General features: G+C 46.3%; 1 protein-coding gene across 1 annotated transcript in view; it reads left to right on the top strand.

Moving 5' to 3' along the window:
- Nucleotides 1–16,679, top strand: part of LOC136373408 (OTU domain-containing protein 7A-like) — a 76,315-nt gene that overhangs the window by 52,435 nt on the left and 7,201 nt on the right. Inside the window, 2 exon segments of the mRNA XM_066338314.1 lie at nt 7,888–7,933; nt 7,935–8,092. Of these exon segments, the coding sequence (XP_066194411.1) occupies nt 7,888–7,933; nt 7,935–8,092 (204 nt within the window).

The raw sequence follows: 16,679 nt of genomic DNA, 5'->3' as shown, positions 1-16,679 counted from the left end.
AGGTATGGTCGACAGCCCAACCATCTGCCAGATCACTGTGGACAAAGCGCTGACGCCAGTCCGACACTCCTATCCCGCTGCAACCATCATCCAGTACATGGACGACATCCTGGTCTCAGCACCATCAGCGAGCCAAGTGGATCATCTGGTATCCATGATCACAGAGATCCTCCAGGCCAACGGCTTTGAGATTGTGAGCGCGAAGATCAAGAGAGGACCTTGCGTCACCTTCCTAGGAGTGGGAATCACAAGCTCCTACGTGACACCTCCCAAGGTAAAAGTCCACCGAGACGTCAAGACGCTCCACAACGTGCAACGCCTGGTAGGATCGCTGCAGTGGCTTCGCAACATCGTCCTGATTCCTCCTGAGGTCATGGACCCTTTGTATGACCTCCTGAAAGGAAAGCACCCCTGGGAACCCAAGGAGCTGACACCACAAGCAGCGAGCTCCCTCGACTTCATCCAACAGCAGATGTCCACTGGCACACTTGCCAGATGGAACCCAGCGATGCCCCTGGACATAAGTGCACTTCACGCCAAAGGGGGGAGTGGGAGCATTGGCCCAAGGACTTTCTGAAAAGGCCCGACTGATCCAATGGGTGGTCGTTGGAAGACCTGCTCATGCATTTTCCCCAGCAGTAGAATGCATCGCTAACCTCATCATGAAAGGCAGGAAACTCACCTTGAAACACCTAGGGACTGAGCCAACGAGAATCCACCTTCCTTTTCGCAAGCAACCGACCACAGAGTCAACCACAATTTCGGAGCATCTAGCCCTTGCTCTCATCGGATTTGGAGGAGAAATCTCCTACTCCACCAGACCACCTTGGACTCAGCTGCTGACCATAGTCGACATAGACTTGCCACCAAAGGTCATGGACAGACCACAGCCAGGACCAACAGTCTTCACAGACGCTTCCTCCACGACTTCTACTGCGACAGCAGTGTGGCAGGCAGAAGAGCAATGGCATTGCATCAAAGCATGTGACCCCACACTGTCAGTGCAGCAACTGGAAGCAACAGCAGTAGTCTTGGCGTGTGGACTCTTCCAAGAGGAGCACCTTAACATCGTAACAGACTCTATATTCGTGGCAAGGCTCTGCCTAGCCATGGCAGGACCAGGTGTGTCAACATCAGCAGCAGCCCTAATGCTAGAAGAAGCGCTCTCCTCATGAAAGGACACTGTATCAGTCATTCACGTCAATAGCCACAACCCAGTCAAAGGTTACTTCCAGATCGGCAACGACAAGGCGGACGCTGCAGCGAAAGGCGTCAGGACGTTGCAGGAAGCCTGTCAATTGCACGAATCCCTCCACATCGGACCCAAAGCACTGGCGAAGAGATGCGGAATCACAACAGCGGATGCTAAACATGTAGTGGCCACCTGCCCTCACTGCCAGAAGTCACCCCTGTGGACTAGTGGGGTCAACCCAAGAGGTCTTAAGCACTCAGAAATCTGGCAGTCGGACTTCACCTTGTGTCAGCTGCTGAAGCCTCTAGCATGGCTTGCAGTAACAGTGGACACGTTCAGTGGAACGATCGTAGCCACTCCGCATCACAAGACCAACTCTAAAGCCACAATCCAGCACTGGCTGACAGCCATGGCGTGGCTTGGTATCCCCAAGCAGATCAAAATAGACAATGGTTCCAATTTCATTTCTAAACCAGTGCAGGAATTTGCCTCCAAATGGGGGATCACACTAGTGCAAGGTATCCCATATAACAGTACTGGGCAGGCTATAGTTGAGCGGGCAAATCAAACCCTGAAAACCAAGATAGAGATGTTGGCAAAAGCAGAAGGCTTTACCAATTCTATTCCCTCAGGAGAGCAGGCGCGTATATTGGCAACCGCATTGATAGCATTGAATCAATTCCCTAGAGGAAATGAAGCAAACAATCCCATTTAAAAACACTGGGCCTCCAGAGCACTAGAGGGCCCGCAGGTTGTAATTAAAAATGAGCTGGGTGAATGGGAATGGGGCTGGAGATTGATGCTTACAGGGCGAGGGTATGCAGCTGTCAAAAAGGATGGAAAAATTAGGTGGTGTCCTATTAAATCAATCAAACCTGATCTTCACAGTGAGCAGGATGAGACTAATGAGAACTGTGAGTTTCTGTTTACAGGACATGCTGGTGGGGTGTCCACGTAACGCGTACATGCCTCTCCCAGAGGAACGAGACACACCACTAAGCCGTCAGACAGCACCAGAGAAACCCGCGCAGGTGAGACCCAAGCACCAACAATATGCCTGTGTGATTCTGTTATTGGGGTTTGTCGCCAGACGACAAGCCAGCCCAGATTACTACCCACATCAGCCGTTCAGGTGGGTCATGAGACACCTTACCAGCGACAAGGTGCTCAGAGACATCACCACACCAAACACTCCATCCTTCGTGCTCCGTATTACTGATCTGTTTCCTTGACAACCAAAGGTAGATCCCTATTCTCCACACTCATCACACATGTACCTATCCTATTGGTGCCCAGCTTCAAACGGAGGAAAAAGTTATTGTAACAACCCCGGGTGGGGGTATTGTGGGCATTGGGGCTGCGAAACCATAGTAACAGATGCCAGGCCGTCAGGGCCTGGATGGGACCCACAAGAGCCCGACAAGTTCCTACAGTTCACCTGGGCACCCGCAGGTTGTAAAACACCTCTCTTTGTGCATGGAAACTCCTACCGAAACAGCTATAAAATCCCTAAATTTCGAAAATGCATATACTATAACATGACAGTCTTGCAGCCCAATCATCCTAGTTGGACAGTGGGTAAAGCATGGACAGTGGTCCTTCAAGGGTCGAAAAAGTGGGTGAATGTGCGAATTACCAGGCTCCAACCCTCAGCACCCCGAGCAGTTGGACCCAACAAGATAATTAAAAGCACGCAGACAAAGAGAAACATGACCTACCCCAAAGCTGTACCCACAAGCATCACCAAAATCCCAACTAGCGATGCAAAAGCCTTTCAGATGGACCGTTTAGCCAGGTCAGACCCAGACCCAATCCTTCGTATGTTAGAAGCTACCTTCCTATCCCTGAACGAATCTAACCCTAACCTAACCAATTCCTGTTGGCTTTGTTATGATGTCCCAACCCCCTTTCTATGAAGGAGTTGCTTTAAACACCCCATTCAGTTACTCCACAGCTGATGCACCTCACCAGTGCAGATGGGACACACCCCGCAGAGGTATTACCCTAAGTCAAGTCACAGGCCGAGGCAAATGCTTTGGTAATGCAACCCTAGCTGAGCGAAAAGGGAATGTCTGCACCAGAGTTGTAAAGCCTAACAGAAAGAATAATAAGTGGGTAATTCCAGCTGCGTCTGCAATGTGGGTTTGTCAGAGATCTGGAGTAAGTCCGTGTGTATTTCTTCCCAAGTCTGATGATTCTAACGACTTCTGTGTCCAAGTTCTGATTGTTCCTAGGGTCCTGTACCACTCAGACAAAGAAGTGTACAGCCTTTTCGAAGAATCCAGCAGACTCCACAAAAGAGAGATACTGACAAGTGTAACTATCGCAATGCTGCTCGGCCTAGGAGCAGCCGGTACGGTCACAGGTGTTTCGACCCTAGCAACCCAACATCAAGGTCTGTCTCAGCCAGAAATGACCATAGACGAGGACTTGCAGAGGATCGAGAAGTCCATTTCCTATTTGGAGAAGTCAGTTTCTTCGCTTTCAGAAGTGGTCCTGCAGAACAGGCGAGGACTGGACCTCCTGTTCAATGCAGCAAGGAGGTCTGTGTGCCGCCTTGAAAGAGGAATGCTGCTTCTATGCGGACCACACCGGAGTCGTCAGAGACTCCATGGCAGAACTCCGAAACAGACTGGCTCAGAGACAGAAAGATAGGGAAGCTCAGCAAGGCTGGTTCGAATCCTGGTTTAACCAATCCCCATGGTTAACCACTTTAATATCCACTTTGGTAGGCCCATTGGCAATGCTACTTTTAGCTGTTACCTTCGGACCATGCCTGCTGAACAAGATAGTCTCATTTGTCAAAGCTCGCCTAGATCAGACTAACATTCTGTTCATAGGCCAACATGAAATGCTGTGAATTTATCAGGGAACATTGCCAGTCACAAGATTTTCCAAACCTGTCTGGCAAAAAACTTACTCAGGTTTCCAAATTCCTTCTTCCCTTGTTAAATCCTAACCTTCTACCTCATTTAGTGCCTATATCTATATCTATATATATGTATAACTACCTCGTTCTTTTGTAAAAGAGGGGGGGGGGGAGATGTGGTTGGATAGGGATAGGCGAGCGGAAGATCTCGGGCTGTAACGGGAAGGAAAGAAATACCTCAACCCCCCTAAGATAAGCTATCACCACAAGAATGTAAGCTCTACTAACATGTGCCAGTACTTTTCCACTCCTCCTTCTAACCCAGGAAATGTAGCAATACCCCTCTGACATAGTAAAGACCCCAGAGTATATAAACTACATTTTTGAGTTAATAAAAGCCTTTTGTAACTGTCCACCATACTGGTGTATGCACTTGTTACTAGGCCCGGCGGTACCAGCAGAATGTACACGCCGTGCTGTTTGTTCTGAAGACCAAGCCTCCACAGTTGCTGAAAAGAAACAGCAACACTCGGCCTCCTGATCCATGAGAGGACCATCATACCCCAGCAGCTCACCATCCGAGACGACCCAAAGACTCTAAGGGACTTGCACAGCCTGTGTGGATCTATAAATTGGATACGCCCCCTGCTGGGGGTCACAACAGAAGACCTCGCCCCCCTCTTCAATCTTCTCTGGGGCAATGAGAGCATGAACTCTCCCTGCACCCTCACGCCAGAAGCCCGAGACTCCATCGCCAGAGTCCGGGAAGCCCTGTCTTCACGTCAAGCCCATCGCGTCGAGCCCAGCCTGCCTCTCCTGTTTGCCGTTTTGGGCAAAGCCCCTCGATTTCATGGACTGATCTTCCAATGGGACTCCCAACTCAGAGACCCTCTGCTGATACTTGAATGGATCTTTACAAACAACCAACCCACAAAGACAATCACCACCTTCCAAGAAATAATAGCATATTTAATAAAAAAGCCAGGACTCGCATCCGTTCACTTGCAGGGTGTGAGTTCGCATGCATATACTTGCCATTAACTGCTGGAAATCTAGAGGATTTGCTTCAGACCAATGAGAGCCTCCAGTTCGCCCTAGATAGCTACACAGGAAGAATTTCCATTCACATGCCAAAACACAGACTTTTCAATCGTGATGTAGCCTTCCATCTGACCCCAAAATTAGTACAGAGCCGGTCACCCTTGGAAGCCATAACTGTCTTCACAGATGGCTCCGGATCATCCCACAAATCAGTAATGACTTGGCAGAACCCAAAGACTCGAGAATGGGAGTCAGACATCCAAATAGTGGACGGATCTCCACAAATCGCAGAACTAGCAGCTGTCGTCAGAACCTTTGAGAAATTCAAAAATGAACCTTTAAATTTAGTCACAGATTCAGCCTATGTTGCTGGCATAGCTATGAGAGCTGAACATGCTCTCCTCAAAGAAGTCCCTAATCCAAAATTATACCAATTAATTTCTACACTCATTCATTTAATCTCCCACAGAAAACAGCCTTACCATATCATGCACGTAAGATCGCACACTGACCTTCCTGGTCCCATTGCAGAAGGGAACAGGAGAGCAGATGCGCTGGCCATGCCAGCAGAGATTGCAAATGTCCCTGACATCTTTGCCCAGGCAGAACTGTCACACACGTTCTATCACCAAAATGTACCTGCCCTCATCAGGATGTTCAAGCTCTCGAAAGATCAAGCAAGAGCCATCGTCGCAACCTGCCCAAACTGCCAAAACTACCAAATACCATCTATGGGTACTGGAGTTAATCCCTGTGGACTGAAGAGCTGCCAACTGTGGCAAACTGATGTGACCCACTTCCCATCCTTTGGGAGATCCAAATATGTGCATGTGTCAGTTGACACATTTTCTGGAGCAGTGTTTGCATCGGCTCATGTGGGAGAAAATGCCACCCACACCATCAAACACTTTCTCTTGACATTCTCCACTCTGGGAGTCCCCAAAGAAATCAAGACAGATAATGGCCCAGCCTATGCCTCCCGAAAGCTGAAAGATTTCTTCAATCAATGGGGGGTAAGACACAAGAGAGGTATACCCAGCAACCCCACAGGGCAAGCCATCATTGAAAGGACTCACCAAACCCTCAAAAGAACCCTCCACCAGCAGCGGAGAGACACAGAAATTCTGTCGCCCGTGGAAAGACTCTGTAAGGCTCTCTATGTCATCAATTTCCTAAACTGTACTCATCAGAGCCTGACCCTCCAATACTCCGCCACTTCTCAAATTCATCCCAAGCTAAGCTTACAGAAAAACCACCAGTGCTGGTAAAGGATCCCGAAACACACCAGATCTCGGGCCCTTTGAAATTGATTACCTGGGAGAGAGGCTATGCCTGTGTCCAACTGCCATCTGGCCCAAAATGGTTTCCAGGAAAGAACATTAAACCATACCTGAGCCCTGCTAATAATGCTCCCACAAACACAGACAAAAATCCTCCCGAGTCAATCACAAGACCTCCTCAAAACCAGACCAGCTTGGCTTGGAGACAGAGACGTCGCCGGATGACCCCAGACCAGAAAAGAAACAGTCCCGTCACCCGACAGCAGACGAGACAGAGCCAAGCAAGATGCCCAGAAAAAAAAAACCCAAGCCATTGGCCAGATATAGTCTGACCAAAAGTTGATCCTCAGTTTATGTGTTTAACACCCCTTTTTGTCACCCCAAATTATTCCCTTCCCTCAACCCCTGCCAAACCTCCCTAATCCCCCCCCCCCCCAAAAAAAAAAAACAACAAAAAATAGAGTGAATTGCAGTTTCTGTGTTCACCCCTTGGTTAGCTGCGCTTAAAGCCCTTGGTGATATAGATCACCTGGGGTGCTGGCTCAGTAAGCAAGCCAATGCCACATCTGCTGCCTTAAGTGATCTTTTAAAGGATGAAAAGACTACCAGACAAGCAACCCTCCAAAACCACGCAGCGATTGATTATCTGCTGCTTGTCAATGGACACGGATGCCAGGACTTTGAAGGAATGTGCTGTTTCAACCTTTCTTCACACTCAACATCCATCCATGCAAACATACAGAAACTAGAAGGATTAGTAAAAGACATAAAAACAGAAAAGTCTCTGAACTGGATCAACAACCTCTTTGGACAGTGGGGATTGACAGGATGGGTGGCCTCTGGTTAAAAGTGTTTTATGGATTTTCATTGTGATTGTTATCGTATTACTTATGTTCTCATGCCTCCTACGCTGCTTTAAAAGAACAGCTGGTGAGGCTTTTTTTGCTAAATATAAAAGGAGGAGTTGTGGGGGTGGGTGGAGCCCCAGCTGCTTTGCCCTGGAGAGAGCCAAGCTGAGGAGTTAAGAAAGAATTTTGCAACTTCACCCAGAGCCCCTAAGGCAAAAGACAAACTTTCTAGTCATGGCGACCTGTCCGGAGACCCACAAGCCCCCTCGGGATCTTATGTAGATCTGTTACAATTGATTGGTTTTGTACTCTTTTCCTCCCACCCTGGTGTCCCATAAAAACCCCTGGGTTTCCTCTGGTTGGCAGAGGTATCTCGTCCCTGGACCCCTTTCGCTGGTACCTTTGCAATAAAGTTACCACCTGCGGAAATTCCACACGAGGCCTCTCTCTCTCTCATCACGGCCGGCTAAAAGAGGAGCAAATTCACAAGGGCAGGAGATGAAATCACTGAGCTGAAATCACTGCTCTGCCCTCCTGCCGAGAAGCCCCTCTGCCAGCTGAGGAGCGCCCTGGCCCCCCAAGAAGCTGTTTCTAGCGAGACATCTTCTGGGGGTGGTTGCGGCTCTCTGGGTCCCAAGCGGCGGACCCCTCGACCAGCTGGAATAATTTCCCATGCCAGCTCAGCCATAGTCTCCCTTGCTCACTCATGTAGCAAACGACTGCAGCAATGAGCAGTTCCCTTTGGAGATGCCCATCTACACATTCCAGCTGCCAGACCTGAGCGTGTACAGCGAGGACTTCAGGAGCTTCATTGAGCGCGATTTAATCAAGCAAGCCACCATGGTTGCATTGGAGCAAGCAGGTGGGTGACACCAGAGGTGTCAGTGGTGGCCAGTCCAACATTTGGGCTGGCATTTCTAATCCTGCTTTACGTCTGGAGCTTGCACATCCTGCCTGGGAAATAAAAGCCAGAGAGTAAAAGCAACTGCTGTGTTCTTTGCCAAATGACACGGATCCCAATCCTCTGTTTCTTTTTAAAACATTATAGAAAAATGGTCCAATTTAGTTGATAAAACAAAGAAATTGGGAAAGGAAGGAAAGGACTAATGGGGAAGTCATGCAATAGACAAGGACATAAGTCTGGATGGTCAGAGGGGGTTGGTATTTCTAGTTCTCATGAGGAAATTACATTGCAGTGACTGTGAAAGGAAACATATTGAGATTCTGTTGCAGCTTGAGAAAATAATTTTTAGATATATATTTTATGTATTTATTGCTTCATTAAAATGAGAAATTACAGAATTTTAAAGTAATACTTCAGTATTGCCATGGGGAAAAACGTGTAGATATTTAAAATTGATGTTAATTCACATCTATTAGTAGTTTAAAGTATTAAGCCGATTTTGAAAGATATGGAGAAATCTATTTAAAATTAGTATTGATGCCTTATGAAACAGCAGGAGTGCTAATGAACCATGACATGAACATATCTGTACAGTGAAATCCCCAACCCTGGTGATATAATAGAGTTGTAAAATCAGATTTCTTGGTTGCTTGTGGGATATGGAATAGACCAGTTGCTTTTTTGTGTGTGGATTGCTCTACTGGCTTGTGTGACACTCTGGATTGATGTGAGATTCCTTCTCCAGCCCTGGTGCCCTGTGTGAGCCCAAACTGATAAAGTGCAGCTCAGGTTTGAGGCAGGAGCTCTGCTAATCTGGTGTCCCACTGAGTACTTATGAGATGTTGTCATGTGCTCTTTTTTGGTTTTGGTAATTGAAAAGCCAGACATAGTTAAATAATAGCCTCAAACAGTGCAAAAGGAAAAAGAACCAAAACATAAAACAACTAAAAGAACCCCAAGCAGTGTTCAGAAGGCCTTTTTTTTGGGAGAAATAGCAGTGTAAAATAAGGTAAGACTGCTACCAGGCAACTATGAAGCATGAAAACTGCAAGTCACCTATCAAGAAAATATATTCAATTTTTCTAAGAACCAGCTAACCCAAGGAGGACAGGGAAGAAGCAGGATGATTCTCCCTCTGGCAGCTCTGCCAAACCCTCCAAATTCCATAGGGATATCAGAATATGCCTTGGTACAGTACCATTGTTGACCTACCTGCTTCAGTGCAATTGAAGCCTTTAGAGTCTAGTATGAACTAGAGGATTACAGAGGCTTTCTGACCTTAAAATCAGAGAATATGTGAATTTAGAGCTGACATCCTCTAATCCATACAGAGCCAACTGGCTTTGAACTTGAAATGGCTGCAGAAACTACAGAATTTGCTGCCTCTTAGCATTCCTCTCTCAAATCTCTCTGAAAATTAGAATAAATCATTTATTCTTTTTGCACATTAATTAGGGCAGTAACTTGACACACACTGGAAAAGTGCCTTCATCCCCAGAGCCTCTTACATCCTGGAAGGGGAAGGTTTTACCATTTGAAGTACTCAGGGTTTTGATCACAGGTTTCCTTGTAGCCTACGTAGACTTAGTTTACTTTCTGAGCATTTCATTCAAATAACCTGGAACTTCCTGGGAAACACTTCTGTGTTTCAAGTTAAACAGATCAAATAGTGTGCTTAAGAAAATCATGTAAGGCTTCATAGAAACAAACCTTTTGTCATGGTTTTAGATGTAAAGATATTCAGTTTCCTGCCTATTTTATTTATTTTATTTGTTGTACAAAATTATGAGAGGGAATTAATAGAAAAGCCACATAGTATTAGACATTTTATTGTCTCCTACCAACAGTTTGACTATGGTTTGGTCAATGACATAAAGATAACTAAAAGATGAGGTGCATTCCCTGCAAAGAGCCTAAAATTTATTTCAAACCAAATCCCATGAAGGACAGTAGCTTTTGTAGCTGAGGTTGGGGATGTTGTTAAAGGAAGAGGGGAGCGTGCTTAGGTATAGTGCCCTGAATTTCAAGAGAAAGGAAATAGGAAAGAGGCTAATTAGGCAAAAGGAGGAGGAAATTTGCTAGGAACTAACGGCTTACTACTCCCAAAGGCTGGACTGGGAGAGCAGAATTGCCGCTAACAGTGTCACACTGGGTTCTGAAGTGGTCTAATGAGCTGGGTGTCTGTAAAAGCCTGTAAGGTTTTTATGTTCTTTTTTTGTATGTTAAACTCTTACTACCTTGACATCTGTATGTGACAGCATGTCCTGGTTACATCCTGTCTGTATGGAAACTCAGAACAAAATTCCCAATTTACTGCAAAGCGCTGTGTGAGATGATAAAGGAAAGGCCCAGAGAAAGGCAGTGTGATTTACTTACTCCCCACTGCTGCAGTGTATTATTTACTCCTTCATATGCATTTGGATTGCTTTCCAAATATTCCTCTGAAAGGACAGAATGCATCACATCCATAAAAACATTTTGAGGTTTTGTCCATCTTGTAAACTCAGTTGTTGATTATTGCCAGAATTGCAATGAGGTCAGCTTGTGAGTAACGGGCAGATTGATCTCTGTGAGCTCTGGCAGGAATCGCTGTGGTTCTTGAACACAGGATGGCTCAAGGTACTCATAATATTAAATGAAGTCTGTGTGAAAGCAGTTTTATAATTCTAAATATTTTGCTGCAGCAAGTTGGTTTTCATTATAGACACATGCTCCTCTGTGTGTTGTTAATGTGTGGGTTGACACAGAGAGACATAATGAAAACTTCTGCTATACTGAAGTATTGTGTTTTAAAAAATAGTACAGTCAGAGGAATGGCTGGCCTAACACAGTGCTTTTAACTGAAAGAAACCCCAGTTCTATTGCAGTGCTGAAATATAATTCAATACAAATAACACAAGTAGAATGTGTGAAAATCCAAGAACTGTTTTCCTATGCTTTTCTTTCTGTGCTCATGTTTCTGTTTCCTAAGGAGCATTTTATACAGCTACAGCCAAAGTAAACAGTAATATGCTGTTAACCCTGGGCTTCATGCCCCCCAAACCAATCCACCAAAATTATGGAAATGTTTAATCTCAGTTTTTATTTAAGCTCCGTTTTCCTGTTTTGTTCCTTTAAGGGACCCACTATAACCACTAGATTTGAAAATTGAAATGCACCACTTTTTTTGTTATAATCCAATAATAAAGCCATATCTGCTATTTTTTCCATCTGCCATAAGCTTTGTGATGTTAACCAAGCCCCCAAATGCTTTTTGTGGCATGCACTTGATGGAAGATCACTTCTATAGAAACCTCTTGTTACTCTGAAGATTCATAAACACCAGACTTTGGCATTTTTTACCAATAGATCTTAGTTAATCTACAAAGCAATGCCACTCATTATTTCCTTAAATCCTACCTAAGGTCTGTCTGGTTTTAGGTCTTCTAACTATGCTTTATACAGCACCTTGGTGTAACGTATTGCTGAATATGATTCCACCAAAACATTCTGCTAAAAACAGATGGCAAGTTGTTATTTCACAGATGCAGGAGTTCCTAAAAATTATCTTGTTAATTCCAAAGGCTGTCTAATAGTGCTTTAAATTTGGTTTCTTTATTGCGTGTTTAATTTAGAACTCAAGAAGCCTTTGTGCATTTACAAACCAGCTGCTAAAATAATTTGAGGATTACCAGATATGCTTATTGATCTGCTATGCTTCTTTACAGTGTGGTACTCTTAATCCATTCCAACTAATTGCAATTTAATTCCATAGTTCTAAGTACCCAGAAAAAATATCTGGGGTACATTGTTACACTATTTTTTCCCCAAGGTGTAGTTATAAATAAACTTCAATATAATTTTGTAATGAAAACTTATTAATGGAGAGACATTTATTTTTTGTTTGAACTTCCTTCTATTTTGGGGTTTAACCTTAAGTGCAAGACTGCCTGTACAAATATAGAGATGCTATTTCCTCCCAGCTTCCCAGTCAAGAAACTGAGAGAGAAAAAGTCTGCCTATTGCATTATTCATTCAATTACTCACTTGTGCATTACCCCAGCTCTGCCGAGTCTTGGGAAATGTACCAGCTCTACTCATCCCTGTTAATCATCTACTCTTCCTCATCTCCAGAGATGTTACACAATTACCCCCATTTGCCTTCTTTCTATTAGAGGTGCTCACATGACCTTTTGACCAGGACTTAACACTTCAGTTTGCTACCACATGACAACCTGTGTGCCAGGAATTACCTACTTGTAGTGTGGGCTTGGGCAGTGATAATCTCCATGACTTGTTTCTTCATCGAATATCTGTTCTTTTGCTAGGCTTATCCAGAACCCATCTCTGGTTTATAATCTGTAAAACATGCTTCACATAGCAATGATGGATAAGTGATTCTCTAAGTATTCCTGTCTTGGTTTGGGAAGACAGGTATCTGCCAGGAAAAGCTGGAGCTTCCCTTGGAATGGACAATGTAAACTACTACTACTACTCTTTTTCCAATTATAATTTTTTCAGTTAAAAGCTTTTAAGCAGAAGATTTTGGAAATAGAAATAGCAGTTCTTTACTGGTATGTATAAAACAAACAAACAAACAAACAAACAACAATAAAAAAACCAAACTACAGCATTGATAAGAAAAACAGTACCAAGAACTTCGAGGACTTTGCTTCACAAAAACCCAGGGCAGTTTCGTTGCAGCGCTTTTGTAGGATCTTCAGAGCACTAAGCTGGGAACAGTGGAAAAAGAGTCTCAGTAGCTGTGGAGTGGCAGAATGTCCTGGCAGGCAGGGGCAGGGTCCCGGCAGGGCAGGGGGATGCAGGGTCACGTTGTAGCAAGAGGAGCAGTGCTGATGGAACTACAACGGCAGGGCAGGACTGGCCCAACTTTCACAGGACAGCAGAGAAGCTCAGAATTCCAGGGCGAGCAGATGATGGCAGATTTCTCAAGACTGGACTGCAGTGAAATCCGCCAGTAGGAGCACCAACCCAGCTGTGCTTTTTCCCCAAAGGCCGAAAACCAGAGAGAGAGCCTACCTGAAGCTCTGTCCATTTTTCTGCCCCAAAACCCCTCCGAGCTTTGACCATCCCTTTGTTTTGTTAAATAGTCTTAAGTACATTTAGTCTCCTTGGTAACTTATGGGGAAAAAATTCTTTAGAATAAAAAGGAACAAAACCTAACCCCAACAATTCTCAGAAGAAAAAGGCCACATTCTATACAACACCTCAGGCTATGCTTTGGTGTCATTTTAATTCTCTGATAGTGTAGCTGTTGGTTTTAGTAGATCTGATGATGATTTACACGATAGGAAATGAGAGGAGAATCAGCTGTTGAAACAATCTATCTGACTGAAATAATTCATTTAATAAACTTACCTTTGTAGTAACATATCTTGATTACCACATACATATTATGTTGCTGTTTCTTTTCTGCAACTGTGGAGGCTTGGTCTTCAGAACAGACAGCACGGCGTGTACATTCTGCTGGTACCGCCGGGCCTAGTAACAAGCACATTCACCAACGTGGTAGACGGTTACAAAAGGCTTTTATTAACTCAAAAATGTAGTTTATATACTCTGGGGTCTTTACTATGTCAGAGGGGTATTGCTACATTTCCTGGGTTAGAAGGAGGAGTGGAAAAGTACTGGCACATGTTAGTAGAGCTTACATTCTTGTGGTGATAGCTTATCTTAGGGGGGTTGAGGTATTTCTTTCCTTCCCGTTACAGCCCGAGATCTTCCGCTCGCCTATCCCTATCCAACCACATCTCCCCCCCCCCCTCTTTTACAAAAGAACGAGGTAGTTATACATATATATAGATATAGATATAGGCACTAAATGAGGTAGAAGGTTAGGATTTAACAAGGGAAGAAGGAATTTGGAAACCTGAGTAAGTTTTTTGCCAGACAGGTTTGGAAAATCTTGTGACTGGCAATGTTCCCTGATAAATTCACAGCATTTCATGTTGGCCTATGAACAGAATGTTAGTCTGATCTAGGCGAGCTTTGACAAATGAGACTATCTTGTTCAGCAGGCATGGTCCGAAGGTAACAGCTAAAAGTAGCATTGCCAATGGGCCTACCAAAGTGGATATTAAAGTGGTTAACCATGGGGATTGGTTAAACCAGGATTCGAACCAGCCTTGCTGAGCTTCCCTATCTTTCTGTCTCTGAGCCAGTCTGTTTCGGAGTTCTGCCATGGAGTCTCTGACGACTCCGGTGTGGTCCGCATAGAAGCAGCATTCCTCTTTCAAGGCGGCACACAGACCTCCTTGCTGCATTGAACAGGAGGTCCAGTCCTCGCCTGTTCTGCAGGACCACTTCTGAAAGCGAAGAAACTGACTTCTCCAAATAGGAAATGGACTTCTCGATCCTCTGCAAGTCCTCGTCTATGGTCATTTCTGGCTGAGACAGACCTTGATGTTGGGTTGCTAGGGTCGAAACACCTGTGACCGTACCGGCTGCTCCTAGGCCGAGCAGCATTGCGATAGTTACACTTGTCAGTATCTCTCTTTTGTGGAGTCTGCTGGATTCTTCGAAAAGGCTGTACACTTCTTTGTCTGAGTGGTACAGGACCCTAGGAACAATCAGAACTTGGACACAGAAGTCGTTAGAATCATCAGACTTGGGAAGAAATACACACGGACTTACTCCAGATCTCTGACAAACCCACATTGCAGACGCAGCTGGAATTACCCACTTATTATTCTTTCTGTTAGGCTTTACAACTCTGGTGCAGACATTCCCTTTTCGCTCAGCTAGGGTTGCATTACCAAAGCATTTGCCTCGGCCTGTGACTTGACTTAGGGTAATACCTCTGCGGGGTGTGTCCCATCTGCACTGGTGAGGTGCATCAGCTGTGGAGTAACTGAATGGGGTGTTTAAAGCAACTCCTTCATAGAAAGGGGGTTGGACATCATAACAAAGCCAACAGGAATTGGTTAGGTTAGGGTTAGATTCGTTCAGGGATAGGAAGGTAGCTTCTAACATACGAAGGATTGGGTCTGGGTCTGACCTGGCTAAACGGTCCATCTGAAAGGCTTTTGCATCGCTAGTTGGGATTTTGGTGATGCTTGTGGGTACAGCTTTGGGGTAGGTCATGTTTCTCTTTGTCTGCGTGCTTTTAATTATCTTGTTGGGTCCAACCGCTCGGGGTGCTGAGGGTTGGAGCCTGGTAATTCGCACATTCACCCACTTTTTCGACCCTTGAAGGACCACTGTCCATGCTTTACCCACTGTCCAACTAGGATGATTGGGCTGCAAGACTGTCATGTTATAGTATATGCATTTTCGAAATTTAGGGATTTTATAGCTGTTTCGGTAGGAGTTTCCATGCACAAAGAGAGGTGTTTTACAACCTGCAGGTGCCCAGGTGAACTGTAGGAACTTGTCGGGCTCTTGTGGGTCCCATCCAGGCCCTGACGGCCTGGCATCTGTTACTATGGTTTCGCAGCCCCAATGCCCACAATACCCCCACCCGGGGTTGTTACAATAACTTTTTCCTCCGTTTGAAGCTGGGCACCAATAGGATAGGTACATGTGTGATGAGTGTGGAGAATAGGGATCTACCTTTGGTTGTCAAGGAAACAGATCAGTAATACGGAGCACGAAGGATGGAGTGTTTGGTGTGGTGATGTCTCTGAGCACCTTGTCGCTGGTAAGGTGTCTCATGACCCACCTGAACGGCTGATGTGGGTAGTAATCTGGGCTGGCTTGTCGTCTGGCGACAAACCCCAATCGGTTAGTTTGTACTGAGTTTGTTTCCTTACATTGTTAAAAGCTTTGCTCGGTTTCGCTGTAAATCTCATAAATTCTGTTATCTCCGTTTCCGTATCGGACTCGGAGCTCTCTGTATAACTAGCCGCGGAGCTGTGGCTCCCTTCTGTGTCGGAAGAGAACTGGTGGTAGGCTTCCGGTTTGCTATGCCTTTTTGTCGGGCTCTGCCCCCATTTCGCCTTCCGCGTGTGGGTTCGGTCGTCCCCTTGGGTTCGGCCCCGTTCCGCCTCCCGCGCCCGGCCCCTCCACTCCTCCCGGGGGTGGCGCCGGCGTGTTTCGTGGGGGCGGTCCCATTCCCACCCCCTGGGCTCGCCCCCTCCCTTTTAAGGTGACATTGGGAGCGGCTTCCGATCACGTGTCCGCCCCCCCTCGCTCTCCCGCGCGTGCGCTGTGTAGACCGGCAGGTCTGGACTTCTTCCGGTCTGCTGCGCATGCGCGGTCGCGGGGTTTCGCGCTTCCGGGTTTTCCGCGCCATGCGGTAGGCCGCCCCGCCCCCGCTCTGGACCGTCGGCGCCATCTTGGCCACATGGCGGCGGCGGCAGCGGCAATTGGCCACCCCGCCCCCGCGCTAGACGGTCGGCGCCATCTTGGCCATATGGCGGTGGTGGTGGCAGCGGTTGGCCGCCCCGCCCCTGCGCTGGACGGTCGGCGCCATCCCAGCATGGCGGCGCCGCCGCCGCCGCTCGTGCCCCGGCGCCTGCTGCCCGCTCGGCGTCCCGCGCTTCCCGCGCGAGTTGTCCCCAGAAAAACCGCGTGCGTTCCCCTGCCGGCGGGTCGCTAGCCGGCG

Source organism: Sylvia atricapilla, chromosome W, assembly GCF_009819655.1.
Source record: "Sylvia atricapilla isolate bSylAtr1 chromosome W, bSylAtr1.pri, whole genome shotgun sequence".
Taxonomy (NCBI): domain Eukaryota; kingdom Metazoa; phylum Chordata; class Aves; order Passeriformes; family Sylviidae; genus Sylvia; species Sylvia atricapilla.
The sequence above is the reverse complement of the archived record's forward strand: the minus strand, read 5'-3'. Positions and strand labels throughout refer to the sequence as shown.